The 16,544-nt window shown below is 46.7% G+C and overlaps 1 protein-coding gene across 3 annotated transcripts in view; it reads left to right on the top strand.

The window, feature by feature from the left end:
* The window catches only part of Srrm4 (serine/arginine repetitive matrix 4), a 153,295-nt gene that overhangs the window by 65,140 nt on the left and 71,611 nt on the right, over positions 1-16,544 (top strand). The window contains exon 1 of one of the 3 annotated variants that reach the window (XM_011248239.2): positions 12,805-13,714. The exons of the other annotated variants lie outside the window; for them this stretch is intronic. Coding sequence (XP_011246541.1) covers positions 13,686-13,714 — 29 coding nt within the window. The 5' untranslated portion in view covers positions 12,805-13,685. Of the gene's footprint in view, positions 1-12,804; positions 13,715-16,544 lie in introns of those variants that run through there. 3 annotated transcript variants of the gene reach the window in all.

Genomic DNA, 16,544 nt, shown 5'->3' with positions numbered 1-16,544 from the left:
GTGCAGCGCCCCAAACCCTAGGGGATCACTGGGGCCACAGACTCTCTATTCTCCAGGAAAAGGAGAGAGATGTGTGTCAGGAGGGCCAGAAGTGAAGCTTGTGTGTGCAAGTCATGGGAAAGCTGGTTCATCTCATGCCAGGGGGAAACTGGCTACAGTCGGCTCAAAGTGGAGGGGATGAGTTCCTTCTCACTGAAGGTTTCCACGTGAGCACACCTCGAAGAGCTGTGCTCCCTGAGGGTGCTCCCCGTGGGCACATGGAGTGTCAACTATCCACTAGACAGGAGTCAAAAATTCTATAGTCTTGGGGTTTTTTGTTGTTGTTGTTGTTTTGTTTTTTTTGAAAGCCAGTGAAAGGTATTTCCATCCCGACTTCCAAATTGCACTAACCTATGAAAAACTCCAACAAGCACAGAAATCAATGTGCCTGTTTATTGTTTAATTTGTTATTTCTTGGTGTCCTCCAGGTATACAGCCCACACCCTTGGTGCACGGTAGAGGGACATTACATATGGCAGAACCTGTGTTTAGTGGAACATGGTTTGGAATTTTCTACCTCACAGTATAGTCAGATGTGGAATATAATCTGTGAGTCTAACAGTCTCTATGTACCCCCACCTCTCAAGCCCCTCACCCTGTACTTTTGTGGCATCAACATGATCACGAACAAGGCATGATGTTGAGAAGGGACAGAGAGGGTGCCTGGCTTTGGACCAAGTGAGTTAGCCAAGACATACATGAGCATGTGCCTTGTTAGAGTTTGGGCAGTCTCTGTGTGTGTGTGGTTTTCCTTTTTCTGGTTCCTGGAAGATGGTTAGGATGGGTGCAAATCTTTCTCTTCAGGAGTCTGAATCACGTGCAGCATGTGCTTGATTCTCCTGCCTGATACCACACTCCCAAGGAGAATTACATCACCTACCTTGTTTAGAGGAATCACCATGACAACCGGCACTGCTCTTGTTGTGTGGATACAGATGGCTCCTGTGGAGCAGGGGATGGGAGCTGGCACACCCGGAAGAGAGGCAATGAGGTTTTAGCTTTCCGATGTGTCTGTCTGGTGACAATTAAGAGTCTCTGAGAATCTAGCTCAGGGTTTCTTAGACTTACCTAAAGAAAGACCCACAAGTTCTCTCCTCCTCCTCCTCCTGTTCTCTCCCCTTTGTGTGTGTGTGTGTGTGCGTGTATTTAGCTTAATCTCAACCAAATCCCAACATAGGGATTATTTAGGATTTCAAAGGAAGGAGAGAGAGAGTGAAACAGAGACAGAGACACAGAGAGAGACAGAGAGAGACAGAGAGCATAGAAAGAATCCAACAGGATATATAGATGGATAGATAGATAGATAGATAGATAGATAGATAGATAGATAGATAGATAGATAGACATAGAGAAATAGATAGAGAAATAGACAGGTAGACAGGTAGATAGATAGATAGATGATAGACAGACAGATTTGGGGTTCAGCATTTTTCCAAAGTTAGGGGTTCACTGTGTGCATGGAGAGATTTTTGTGTGACTCTATAAACACAAGTAAGAACACCAAGGGCCCACAGGAGAAGAGAAGAGTTCTGTCTTGGTTCACTTTCCTGGTTGGTGGCGTTCACTCCATTTTTGCTGTTAAGGCCTCTCAACACCTGCTCATCCTTTATTAACAGAAGGGAGAGCAGGTGTCAGGCCTAAGCCTAGGGCAGGCAGCTGCTAGAGCTGGAATTTCATGACTCCCCTTTGTCTTCCTACTCTCCGTCTCTCAAGGCTGTCTACCCGCTCTGCGAATGAGGTGTCCCTTTCCCATTTACAATGGTGATAAGAAGTTTCCTCTTTAATTACATCTCTTGGGTTCAAAAAGCAACTCAATCTCAAGAATAACCCATAAGCAAGTGGAAGTGTGAGGAGCTTGCGTGGGCGGGAACCGAGCTCAGTCTGTGAGTGGCCGAGATGAGGGAAGGGGAGGGAGGGGGTTGGTGTGGCACAGGAAGGTGTGTGTTGTGCTGTGGCCTCTGCCTGGCTCAGGCTCATTGTCAATCAGTGGGGATAACAAGCATCTCTGTGTACATAGTGAGTGTGAGATGACCCTACAGGATCCGTAACAGCTAAGTGAGTGGCAGTCCTCCTAGTGTATGTTTTACAACGAGCATCTCCATTTGCACACATGGTACCTCAGAGAGTCCCAAACTGGCGGAGAATAAAAACAACTTGTTTGTGAACAGTCGTGTCCCCTGAGTTCTTATTGTCAGCTGTCATCGCCTTGGGCATGTATGATCTCATATAAAGTCCCCCTTAGTCCAGTGAGGCAGGGGCTGTTCTTATAGTACCATATAGAGCCACAGGGAGGAAGAGCAACCTACCAAGAATCTCAGACTGGAGAAAGCCAAAAGACAAGCCATAAACCCAACTCCCATACCCATCTGCAAGCTGCTCTCAAACACAGCAGGCTTGGGCTTCCCAAACCCACAGTAACGTTTTATGGTTAATGATGAGGGTTATTTGTTCAGTAAGAGTTCGATGGTTAGGACCTGGGGAGATGTCAGCAAAGTGCCCGAGTTTGGATGCCTGACACTGAGGAAAAGAGTCGGGCGTGGCAGCTCGTGTTGAAATCCCAACACAGAGCTGCAGAGACAGCATAGTCTCTGAGGCTTCTTGGTGTGCCAGTCCAGCCAATTCAGTGACAGGCCGTGCGCCAGAAAACAGGTAGATAAGTGGTCAAAGAAGGCTCCTGAATTCAACCTCTGGCCTCTGTACTGTTCATGCATGCACATGCATGCATACAATACACACACACACACACACACACACAAAATTCATTTATTTAGAAAGAATACCAACCACACACGGTGGCTTCAGTGTTGATTCTCATATGCGAGATACCTACCGGCTTCAGGTCCAGCTGGATCCAGGAGCTCATGCAACCTTGTTCGCTTCCCAACTCATGTTCTGTATGGCACTGGTGCCAGCCTCAGGTAACCTCTCCAACTCCGGTGACAAGAAAGTTTCCAGAGCTCCGCAGTCTTGTCTTTGGAAGCCTCTACCAAAAAACATCCCACCCTTTTCTCTCTGCTCATCCTCCCTTGTTAAGCACCTGCCTATGAACCTGTCACTGTGGCCAGGGGAATGGGATGATTTAATGGCCAGGACCAGATCTGGTGTTCATAGGAGCCAGAGGACAACTCCATCTGCCTGTCTGAGCCAGATGCACAGAAAGTATAAGTGTCTAGTTTTCATCCTTTGAGAGAGAAGGGATTCTCAGCACTGTGAACTCTGCAGTGAAGACATGTCTATAATCTTCATGGAGTAGGATTCCTCTATTGCCCTGTGGATCTCAGGGTCTTGGATGTGGCATGAAGCACTGGCTTCCTCACCAAACACCTGGTATCTGACACCTGGCACCTGACCTTCCCTAGACAACTGGCAGGACCATCCTAAAGATTATAGTCAAGAGTGTTATTTACAAGTGGAATTAACATTGTAGCTCTTTGTCCCTTTCTGGATTTCTGTAGACACACAAATTTGGGCCCAGAATCCTTACCCAAGTGACTAGGGATGCTCTTAAAATCAGAACTTCGTCCTTCCCAGCTAAATTTAAGACCTGACTTTATCACCCACCTCCACATCCTAGGAGTGCAGACTGGCTGTGCTGTGGGCTCAAGAGCAGCCTCAGCGTTGCCAAGCTGAGTATTAAACACGCTGCTTCACGTGTTTGTCCCACGGTCCTGCTCTGTCATGCGCGATATGAAGAAGTGGGTGAACCACAAGACAAACAGCCTGGTGTCTGTGGAGAGCTGAGTCTCACACCTGCAGGACACTGGTAACCCACTTAACCTCTCTGAGTGTCGGTTTCTTCATAGGCTTCATCACAGCCATGATTAAATTATCGGAGCAATGTGTGTAAGGCACCTGCACAAGGTTTCACAGCAGGCGTGCTGATGCTGTACCCTCTCCTTCCAGGACTCATATTGTCACACTTACAATGGAGCTACCTTCTTGCTTGGAGCCATAGAGGGGCATCCCTTGGCTTCCAGAAACTGCAGGCTCTCTGGGTCTCTTGTCTCTTCAGATCTGCTCTACACACCCAGGCTACAAACTGCTGGCCGATATGTCCTGAAATAACTGTTCTTCCGGCCAAACCCCCTCCCAGCCTCCCTCCCACCAGGCCTGGAATAGCCTCATACATCACGGTTCTGTACAGCCTGCAGGAAGTTCCCTCCCCTTTGATAATAGCTCAGCTCTATCTGACTGCTGGCACGACCCATGGCCCGCAGTGCCTGGTGCAGCCAGAGCGAAGCCTAGGTATGCTCCACGGTCATGAAGAGATGCTCTGTGCAAGGAGTTGCCACCGTCTTTAGACGTGGTTAAGGCATGGTGGGATAAATAATGCTGTCTTATCTTGTGGATGGAGGAAACCCAAAGACTAATGAGAGGCTGAAGGTCGTTAGCGTTCTCCAGTGGTTTTAGGGTTTGTTAAAGGATCTCTCTCTCTCTCTCTCTCTCTCTCTCTCTCTCTCTCTCTCTCTCTCTCTCTCTCTCATTCTCTCGATCTTACCTGGAATCCTATACTTTCTGTGGTTGCTGTACTAGCCTTGCAGGAGCTGACCCCGGGGGCCCACTCCACTCGCCTCTACCTCTCATTTCCTTTCTCACTTCAGGCCCCCGTAAATTCTCTCCACCCACTAAGGTCTCTGCCCAGCCTTTCCCCCCTTTGCACTGGACCACTCTGCAGGGCCCAAATGCTTTACCTAACCCCCTCTATTCCCTCCTACTATTTAGAGCCCCAGAAAGCCTCTTTCAGCTGTGCCTCCGCCTCTTCTATATCCCAGATTGTAATTCCATATCTTCTTCTTTGCAACACTTATCTCTTTAATGTCTGCCTCCCACACCAAATTTTGACATCTCTTGTTGGTCATGTTTACTAAGATTTATCTACACTCCACGATGGTTGCTGTTCCGTAAGAGGCACCCGACACACACTTCTGCGGAAAAGGTGGCTCCACAGCAGCGAGCGCGAGTCAGCCTGCTCACAGAACAGCATCTCTCCCATTTGTCACGTCTTTAAGTACAAAATACCAAGAGATCCCCCGTGGTCATGCTCAAGGCTCCCCACACAAACGGAACTGAAAGTCCAGGTCCTGACTTCTTAGATTTAGTATTTTGTGTCTCTCCCAGCTGCTTTTAAGGGTGAAGACACAAAACCTTGGTGATGCCTGTTTTTTTTTCCCTTAGAAAATTAAGCCTTTACGCTGCTTCTTGAGAAGGGCGAGCAGTCGTGGGGGAGTAGTATGGGGAATGGTGACCCAGGCGAAGGCAGCAGAAGGTCCAAAGTATAGCAAGCTCAGGGCATAAAGATCTCTCCAATTTCCTATTTTGTTTGCCTGTTTATGCATACCACACTTCTTTGGTATCCACGGTGTATAAGACATTTCAAAGGTCACTAGAAGTCAATAGATAAATGATGCTTGAGCCATCAATAATGCTTTAAAATTTTATATTTAATAATTTATATATGTTTGTTTCTTTATAGGTATGGTCTCATGTAGCCCAGGCTACCCTTGATCTTGCTATGTAGCTGAGGATAGCCTTGAGTTTCTGAGCCAGCCCCCCCCCTTCCTTCACCTCCCAGGTACAAGGACTATAGATATGAGCCACTACACCCATTTAATGTGGGGACCATACCCAGGGCATTGTGCATGCCAGGCAAGCATTCTACCTGGTGAGCTAAATTTCCCAGCTCTCAACAAATATTAATGGCAAACTAGTTACTGACTGATAGTATCAACAGTAGTTGATCTTTACTGAGCCTGTATCGAGTCCCAGGCACTCAGTCCTGTGAAATACCCAAGTCACTTTTAACCATTACAACAGTGAGATGGGCACACCCTGCACCTGGCACAGGATTTGTAACTCTTACCGAGGGCTAGATGGAGGCTTAACAAACTAGATAACGTTCCCAGGTTGCCCAGTTGGCGGGTGATAAAGCTAGTCAGGCAGTCTGAAGCAAAAGTTCAAGTTCACAGCCCACTGGTAATCAGCTTGTCTCTAGAGGAGCCATTATCCTCTAGAACATTTGTCAGAAATCTCCCCCTCCCATATGCCTCCTTTCCCCTTGGACTTAGAGATTCCCAGGGGCACACTTGGCCACCTCCCTCTCCTGTTCCTCCCTCCAGGTACCTTCTTTATCCCAGAACCCACAGTTCCTTCACCCTTCACCTTCCCTTAGGATGTCCCTACTCCTAGCAGCCACACTGGGGACCGTCTACCCTGCTGTAAAGTGGTTTCTTGTGTCCTGAAACCTCTCCAGTAGAGAGGCTTTGAGGATTCCCCCAACCTTGGCAGAGCTGGGGAAGAACGTTGCCTTGAGCTCCTGCCGTGATGTTTCCCTAGACTGAAGCTATTTGGCTGAAGGTTCTGCTCAGCTCTGTCCATGTGTAGCCAACTCAGGACCAGGGAGCAGCAGAGCAGACATCTGGCTTTAACAGGGAGTCATCCACCTGGAAGCTGTTTCTATTCTGGTCTTGGCTTTACTCTATCAATTAAATGTCCCCTTCTCTGTTTACACACTTATCTTCAACATCATACTCAGTCCCTTGCCAGCTGTTAAAGAGGCTTCTGGGAGTGTTTTTTCCATTCATTCATTCATTCATTCATTCATTGATCCATCCATCCATCCATCCATCCTACTCATCCTCTGTGGCAGACACTGAGCTAGTTAGACACAGCTACTAGATACAAACTTACCTTTGTATCCCTCCTTTCCTCTGTGGCAGTCCCTGTGCTAGCTAGAAATACCTACTAGATACAAACTTAACTTATAGGCTAAGGCAACAGCAGCTCTGAATTGATCCAAGACATCAGAACCAGCTAGCAGAGGGATAAACGACGAGATAAGCAAGCAGGAGAGATGGAGAGTATTCAAGTATGTGTAAAGACCAAGATGAGAAGCTAGCTGACCTACACAGAGAAATGTTACCATGAACATACTGAGCGTAGAGTCAGGAACCACAAGGGAGCATGGTGGACGAGAAGGCATCAGTATGCAACATAGGAAGCTTATATATTTCCTAGAGGCCATGCGAGGAGGGCACAAAAGGTATCAGACAGTCACACCATCTTTATGTGACATGTCGCTGGCTCTCGATCACTTTCTTATACCATTTGACTAGGCAGATCTTCATTTACTGTCGGCCCAGGATGGCCCATTACCAGAAGAGTCCCGATTCTGTGACTGAAGTGTTCAGAATCTCTGGGGGAAAAGAGAGCATCAGGCTCCTTTATGTCAAATGTCAGGTTGTCTGTTGACCAGCACATACCCTAAGCCAAGCCCCTGGGTGCTGAGTAGCCAACCATGGCTAGCAGCATAAAGAGTGACCTCTAGGGTGGGAGTCATGAAGTCTGGTCAAGGCATACTCTTGAATGCCACATGACTTTGTGAAGGTTTAACCATTTACAAGCCCCAGTCTCTCCATTTATGGCATGAAGATGTCAGAGGCTCATCAACAGTTGATGTCCTGTGGGTATTATGTGTATCTAAAATCAAGGTATTATCCAGGAAGATGCAGGCCTGAAAACAAAATGTATATCAATACAAGGTACAAAACCAAAAACCAACAATAAAACATTTTCTTGGACTTATCCACTTTGGTAGACAGGTACACACAAATAAAATAAAATGAAATTTATCAGGTGAGTCAGACCCAAAGGTGTGGATATTAGTATGTCACTCCAAGCCATGGTACAGAATGTCCATAAGTATCTTATCTTCAGTGTATCTATACAAGCATTCTTAAATGTATGTGGTATAACATTTTGTGCATGTCATCACATATATGCAAAACACACACACACTTCCATTTTCTTCCCCCAGGGCCATTCTGCATCAAGTGTTTTTGCAGGAACCTGAGACATCCCTCACTATCAGTAACTTCTTTGACCAGACTTCCTCCCGGGCAGGGCTCACGGGAACGTGAGCATGAGAGCAGGCACTTGAGCTTGTGGTAATCAGATCCCCATTCTTCAGCCTTGGAGGCTCGCCCACTGTGCCACGTCCACCGGTGTTTACGCTGTAAGTTCCGGAAGGACTCAGTGACCCCTAAAGCCAGCCTTTTAGCATGAGATCAGCTTGCGCCTCCTCTTGTGATACATCTTATCAACTTAACTCTCCTGTGGGATGGAATAGAGGGGCGTAGTCCTCACCTGCTAATCATCCGGTCACTGGTGATTTTGCTGTAAGGATGGTGCTCTGCATCTAGAGATGGATCAGTGGGTAAGAGTGCTTGCCAACCAAGCATAAGGACCTAAGTTCAATTCCCCGATACCCACATTAAAGCCAAGCATAGCCTCTCATGCCTGTAATGCCTATACTGGAGGCAGAGACAGGTCTTAGATGCAAGCTTGCCAACCAGCCTCTCTGAAATAGGAAGCTTTAGGTTCAATAAGAGACTCTGTCTCAAGGAAATAAGGTATAGAGTAGTATAGGAAGATATCAAATGTCCTCTTCTGACCTCTTCATATAGAGATGGGTGCATGCCCTTGGCCATTTACATGCATTTGTCACACAAATAGCATAGCATACACCACACCACACCACACCACACCACACACACATTAAATCAATCAATTAATTAAAATCACAAGGGAGTCCCATGCTCAGCCATTTCCCTGTTTTATCTTTTAAGATATCTTATGTCCCAATTTCTTCTGGGTATGGCTATTGTCTTCTTGAACTGCTTGTGTGTGAGTGTGTGTGTGTGTGTATGTGAGTGTGGGAATGTGGATAAGTGTGTATATGTGAGTGTGTATGTAAATGTGTGTATGTGTGTGAGTATGCGAGTGTGTGAATGTGTATGAGTGTGTATGTGTGAGAGCGTGTGTGAGTGTGTATGCTTATGCAGGCACATGGCAGAGACTCAGCGGCAGAAAAGACCTTGAAGATTGAGGGAATGTATAATGTAAAGGAAACCACCACCCTGTCAAGCCTCAGACCGAAAATCCTTTCAAGATGGACACAAAAATAGCAACACTTCCTGCATGTTAATTAACCTGTTCCAAGGGTGGGGGCAGAGCGTCCTTGAGATGTGGAGGTTAGCGATGGGGAAAGGTGTCTCCCTGCATGAGTGCACTTGGTGTCTTCCCTGGGAGCCTCCAGGACTAGGCTGATTCCTGGTTCAGCACCGCGGACAGTGGCTCAGGCTGCAGAACCCAGGCTACAAACTTGGCTACCCTTACATGTTATACTTCTGGGCTTCTGGGGTTCCATCACTGTGCATGTGTCTCTCTCTTTGTGAGAGGCCTGTGTTGCTGAAAAGCCACCTGCAAATCTCTAATGTAGAAAGTGATCAACTCAGAGTGCATTCATTCATTTCCAGCAGTCTAAGGCAAGATGGAACAGCAGTCTTGAAACAATGAATTGCACGGTGGCTAAGAGCCTCGTTGGCACACACGAGGTTTAAAGGCACTTCTGGCTGGCACTGGGGGCTTAATAATTCTCACTTTGCGGGGTGGTGTGTGGGGGTCATCGTGTGTGTTGTAGAGCAGCACATAAAGTATCTGGGGGGCTGTAACTGCCATGTGCCTGTCACACCACACAGGATGTCTCGAAACATTGCTCACTTCCCTTCGGAGACAGAATCCCTGACTGTTAAGAGCATGTGGGATGGACAGATTGGGGGTGAATCCTGACTCTGATACATAGTAACAGCTCTGGAGAGTGTCTTACTTCATCTGTGGCTCTGACTTTTTTAATGATTCTCAACACTGAGACAACTCTAGTATTGACTTAGCATCAGAACTGATGTGAATATTGTTTTTGTTGAAGTACTTAGCATGGCACTAGGCTCTCGGTAGATGTCAATGTCACCAGTGAGGTTACTCTCTCCAGTATCATCATCACCAGATCAGCCACTTAACTCTGAAGGATAAACTCCACATTTTTAAATAACTCATTTAGTAAACTTTTATGGTGGGCTGAGGAGGTGGCTCCGTTGGGGGTGGGGGAATGCTTTCTAACTGAGAGAAGCCATTAGGACTCAGGTTCTACTCCCATCATCCTTATACAAAGCCAGGCGCACTGATGCGTGCTCATAATCCCAGCACTGTGGAGGCAAAGATGGGAAGATCTCTGGGGATTGCTGGTCAACCTGGCTAGCCTCCTGAGTGAGGGAGAGACCCTGTCTCCAAAATAAGATGGAAAACTCCCAAGACACAACATCTGTGGTTGACCTCTGGCTTCCACATGCAAACACCGCACACACATACCACATACACACACACTCACACACACTTATACACACAGCACACACTCACACACAACACACAGACACTCATACACTCGCACACCACATACACACACACACACACACACACACACACACACAAGAAAGACGAGACAAGAGGACATTACTAGTCTCTCACAAACACTTATCAATCTGACAGGCAACAGAGCTTCAGAGAGGGACAAGACACAGGCTCGGGACCCAAACCTGGAAGTGCCAGCCTTAACCTGGTGGTTGTTTGAAATGTGCATAAGACTATGTCCTGTGTATTTGTTTGGATAACCTTGGCTTGCAACAGTAACAGCCAGACACCAACTGTCAGAGATTTAAACTAACCATAGTTACTTTCCCGTCATGAACGTGGGTTCTGCTTTGTGTTGTGTTCTCTCAAGGGTCCTCACTGACTGAAACTCAACATCTGTACTCTGTGCAGTTACTGGATCACAGAGGAGAGAAAATGGCTGACTGCATGCCAGCCTTTAAGTCTTCCATCCAGTACTTACACATACTGATTCCATTTCCATCTCTTTAAAGAATGCCATGGCCTCATGAGTGGGTGGAAGACAGCCCTACTGTGTGCCCGGAGGGAGATGCATCCTATGGATTAGCCACACTAATACTTTCCTTGGGGCCACCACAGTGCCTTCATTTTGCTGGAATGATGGGCTGCAGGCTGAAATCACCACAAGAAAAGCCTGAGCCTTTCAAGGGGAAAGGCAGCAGAGAAACACCACACATCTGGCTGGTCTTATTATCTTACAAAAATAATTAGCAAGGAAATTTTAATAGGAGCAGGATGAGACCAACTCCACTAATTTCCAACTAAAACTGTACTAATTCACATCAAGGCTCCATTGGCCATTTCATTTTGGCTTCCAGGGGCCCCCATTATTAATTCATCTCTAAAGCGATCTCTCTCATTCCCAAGGGGTACATCTTAGTAACTACGTGCTTACAATACTCTATTTGATTAAAATTTAACAAGCTATGTTATTGGCAAATAAACTATTTACTTCGGTGCTGTTGCCAATGCCAAAAGGAATGTTTCAAACAAAGGGATGGATTTGACACACTAAAGAGACTGTCATTCATAATTTACAGTGGCCCCAAACCTCTGCACATACATATTTTTTTTCCAGTGGTGGCATCAGGGAGTGTAAAGAAGCAGAGAAGTCTGCCAAAGTTTTCTGGTTTCCCACTTATGGAAAGACAGGAAACAGAGAAATTGAGTTTAGTTTGTGGAATGGTATGGGGGGAGGGCAATGGGAAAAACAAGACAAATAAAAACAAACAGAAAGCAACTATCTATTGCAAGCCATTTACTTGTGACCTCTGAGAAGCCACCCAATCTTCTTGAGATTCTTTCTTTCTTTCAGAATGGAGCTAATAGCAACTTGCTTATTTAAAGCATGGTGTTCTGTCAGGATATAGAGAGGGGTAAGATAGAAATGTGCTTTGAATCACTAGACGGTCTCTTATAAATGTTATGCTTCTCTGCCTTGATCCTCACACTCAGCACCGATCTGTCTGGCAGAAGGTGCATCTAATTAAAGAAATAAGGATTTCCCCCCTCATCTCATTTTAGGCATGTATTCTCAGGGGAGGCATCAACAAAGTGTTGTTTTCGCGAAAGAGGATCTGAACAAGTTTTCCTATTAACAATTCAGTCCTGTATTCCAGTATCAGGCAAGAGTTATCCCATCTTTATCTAATATACCAAGAATCATCCTAACTCCTTTGTAAGTGTGTATAAAGATACTCATATTATGTATTATCCGACAACTAACACTGAGGTGTTGAGTGTTAACACTTTCATTTTCTAGAAAAGGAAACTGAGACTCATAGGAAGAGGCTACTCATCCAGTGTCACCCACTACAGCCTGGGTTTAGCCAGCGGTGAGATGCTATGGTGACAGAGCCTCAACTCTTAACCACCTCTCTTCTTTGGTTCTTGTTTTGGTTCAGGATGCTCCATTCTGATATGCCTTCTAGCCACTTCTGTGAGCAGTGTGAATAGTTCTGAGATATTTAGATCTCCTGGCTGGAAAATGGAAACATCAGCCAACACAAAGATTCAGATGCTAGATCTACTTGACTGAGAAATTTTGCCGTTGAGCATCCTTGTACTTGAGACAGTTTATAGTCAAGAGTGAAGCTCCGGAAAACGCTGGGTTATGTGGTTGGATGGACAGATGTGTGGGTGAGAAGGTAGATTGATAGATGGGTAGATAGGTAAAGTGATGGATGGATGGATGGATGGATGGATGGATGGGTGGATAGACAGGCAGAAAGGTGTGTGGATGGATGGATGGATGGATGGTTGGGTGGATGGATGGATGGATGGATGGTTGGGTGGATGGATGGATATATGTGTAGACGGGTGTATGGATGGATGCATGGGTGGGTGGATAGATGGGTGTATGGATTGATGGATGAATGGGTGGGTGTATGGATGGGTGTATGGATGGATGAATGGATGGATGGATGGATGGATGGATGGATGGATGTGTAGATGGGTGTATGGGTGGGTGTATGGGTGAGTGGATGGGTGGGTGGATGGATGGGTGGATGGATGGTTGTGTAGATGGGTGTATGAATGGGTAGGCTAATACATTTATCAGTAGGTGGGCTAAGTGGAGATAGGTTGAAGAACTGGATAGATGAATTTAAAAGGATTTTCCTACTTAATGGATGGATCAAAAGGACAGGCTGATTTAGCATCTGTAAAGTAAGAGGCTCCAATTCTTGTCTGCCTTTGATGTCTTGCTTGACAAGTCCAACCCTTCCACATGTGCTACCAAGTCTTGTTATTATTCACCAGCATCGCCTCCATGTCACTGCCATGGCCCCAAGCTCTTAGTGCTCATTAAGAGACTGTTTTTCTTCTCATCTGAATGTGTCATTGCCCTAGTACAAGTTCAAGCTTTTGTCCCGATGATAGTAACAGCAACTGTGATTTACCGAGTCTCCTTGAGTACTGGAATAAGGCTGCTACCTGACTTACTGAAGTACATAGCCAACTACCAATGTTCATGTGACCACCCATTTTACAGACAAAAGGATGCTCCGGAGATCATCCCACTCTAACTGGGTTAAATAGGGATAGAAACTGAGTTCAGCTCAAGGGAGTATGGCTACAATTTTGGATGGCTTTTCCTCTCTGCTATTGGCTCAGAAATGAGCTCCCAGAGACCACGGAATCAACATCATCTGGAGGCTTATTAGAGATGCAAATGGTTGGGTCTCAGCCCAGGTGTACTGATCCAGCCTGGCAATCTGTCCCACAGGCCTGGCAGGTGCATCTACGCCCCCTCCAGCTCGGAAATCAGTGTGTTCTTCTAGAACCCTGGCCTCCTCAGGTCTTGGAGAGGTGCGTACACGAAGCCACCCTCATCCTTCACTGTGTGCTTTGGACCAGCTGCACCCATGAGGCTGGGTAGAAACTTCTACCAGAAGTAAGTCATCAGGTCCTCTCTCTTCATCCACAGAATAAGTGTGAGGGTCTTCTGGCCTCCTTCCAGTTGGATTTGCCATACAGTACTGAACACACACAAAACACTCACACACACACATGTATACATGTGTGCACAGGTGGGGAGGCAAAGGCACACACACATGTGCATACAGACACATACATACACACACAGTAAAGCCTGAAGAGCTATTCTAAAAGTGGATCTAATCATGCCTATTTCCTGTTCAATAACCATAAACGGTTTCCTATTTCTCTCAACATGATGGCCAAATACGAGGTTCTGCAATCCAATCTGCACTCTCTCAGTGTCTCTCTCTCTCTCTCTCTCTCTCTCTCTCTCTCTCTCTCTCTCTCTCTCTCTCTCTCTCTCTCTCCCCTTGACATCCACCTGCCCTGTCTGTATATGCACGCAAATGCTTGTCCTTTGTGCCTCATGGATGGTAGCCCTCAGGAGCACAGAACCAGGATGCTCGCCTTGATGTCTTACACCTAGTTCTTAATCTGACACATGCTTGACACATATTAGGCATCTTGATTTAGTTTCCTGCTAGTGTGATTAAAATCCTGAGACAAAAAAAAAGTTTGAAGGAAGAAAGGCAGCAGGAGCTTGAGTGGTCACATGACAACCATGCTCAGGAAGTAGGGGCTGGTCACATGACAAACACACTCAGGAAGTATGGGCTGGCCACATGACAGCCACACTCAGGAAGAAGACAGGAATGAATGTCATTTTATCAGCTTCCATTTCCATTTCTATATAAGCCAGGATCTCCTGGTCGGGGAATGGTCTGGTCCACAATTCCAATAGGTCTTCCCACATCCATTAATATGACAATTCCTCAAAAACTCTGTCATAGGTTAACCTTAATCTAGACAATCCCTCACAGGTACATGAGAGTCCATCTCTCAAGTGATGCCAGGTTCCATTAAGTTGGCAATTAGCATCCATGTCACAGAAGATGCCCAGTAAACAGCTATAAAAATAATGTCTAAAAACCTAGGGCTTTTACTAGACACCAAATTGGAATGGCCCCTGTGTGGTTTTAACCTTAGGCCTCTGGGTGGTTTTATGAGGCTATCAGATCAGAACTTAAACTCTTAAAGATAAAAAGCCTGCATATGACTCACCTCCTCCAACTCCCACACTTGTGTATGTGCTTTCATCTCCCCATCTCTCTGTACCTCGCTTACCTGCAATATGGTGGTGATACAGTAGCTGGGAGGGCTAAGTGCATCAATATATCAATTTGTTACTCTTCTGCCTGGAGGTTCGAAGAAGCCAGGCATCCTTATTAAGTCTGGCCCTGCAGCTCACTGCCTTCTCCGTGAGCTCCTGGTGACTCACACCTTACACAGCAGATGTGCTTCAGGGATGTTCAAATGAGGACACAGCTTAGAATCATGGTAGAGTAACCTGGTGTTTAAGCTTCAGGCTCCAGGCTCAGTCTTGAAAAGGCCTGGCTCTTCCGCCCTCCAGCTGTGAGGAGGCAGGGGGGGGGCAGTGTTCCACATGTTTTCAACTCCCCCCTCCCCCATGCCTCCATTCTGCCATCTGAAATCCAGCTATGCCAACAGAGGGCCCGGTGTCACAGTTCTGACAAAGGCCAGATGTGCCACGTGGAGCTGGCAAGCGGAATTTGCTACAAACCTGTCAGTTGTCAACTTTGTCACAAACATCACCATGGTGGTGACCCTGCGGGAGCTGAAAATAAAAATGGAGATACCTCAGGCTTTGTGCACAGTGCCTCTGCCTTGGGCAAATCCTCTCTCATGGCCCTTCCTAGTCCCCTGAACCCTCCTCTTTGTGTGTCTGTTCAAAATCACCTCCTGGTGCCCTTTGTCCCATGGCTTTGGGGGTCTCTAGTGTGATCTCCCCACTGAGTAACCGCTGGGCTTCACCTTCTGTATGCTACAGACCTTCTGATGCACTTGCTTAGAACGGACACTTCCCAGTCCCCTGCCATGGGGGTGCTGGGCACTGCTGCTGATATCCGAAGCCCTGAGATATAGCTGAGTTTGTTCCTGTTAATTGATCCAAAAGTGGAGGTGAAGAAACAGAAAGGAGGGGGGCTAATAGGAAAAGCAAACAAGGTCTGGAGTGTGGAAGGAGCTGCCAGAAATAGTCACTGAGGTGGGGAGCGAGAAGATGGATGATCTAGGTGTCTTTGGTTCATATTTAAGGCTCTTTCTCAAAGGGGTATGTTCATACCTTTCTTGATAGCACTGGATAAGTTGGAATTTGGGGGGTGTCTGTGCCTTTTTAAAAAAGGAGCAAAGGAAATAATTGCAAATATCTGAGAGGCAAAATCAGGGAAAGAGCTATGGGGCTTCGGGAGCTATCCTTGAGGGAAGTTCAAGGTGAAATAAAAATAGAAGCAGGAGAGTGTCCCAAATAGCAGAGGAGTCAACGTTTAGGGGACAACAAGGCAGAGCAGGTGGAAGAAAGAGACCTCCTGAGCTTGTTCCCACCCATGGCTGGCTGGGCATGGAGAGCCCCCACAGAGCTCCCCATAAATATAGCTGCTGGTACCTGCCACCCATGTCTGACAGCCTGAGTTCAATTCCTGGGCCCCACATGATAGAAGAAGGGAGCTGACTCACAAATTGTCCTCTGACTACCACACCTGCAGCATGGCACATGCAACATCGCTCGCACGCACAAACGTAAATATATACGTACACACGCACGCATGCACACACACTCGCGCTCATGCAGCAGGTCGTACACTCGCTGGCCCGCATCCATGGACGCTTCCCCCCACCCCCGCATACACGCATGCTCCCACTCATGCAGCACAAACACTCGCTGG

The sequence above is a fragment of the Mus musculus genome, chromosome 5, assembly GCF_000001635.26.
Source record: "Mus musculus strain C57BL/6J chromosome 5, GRCm38.p6 C57BL/6J".
In the NCBI taxonomy this organism is placed as follows: Eukaryota; Metazoa; Chordata; class Mammalia; order Rodentia; family Muridae; genus Mus; species Mus musculus.
Note: the sequence above shows the minus strand (reverse complement) of the source record. Positions and strands in the feature narration are given on the sequence as shown.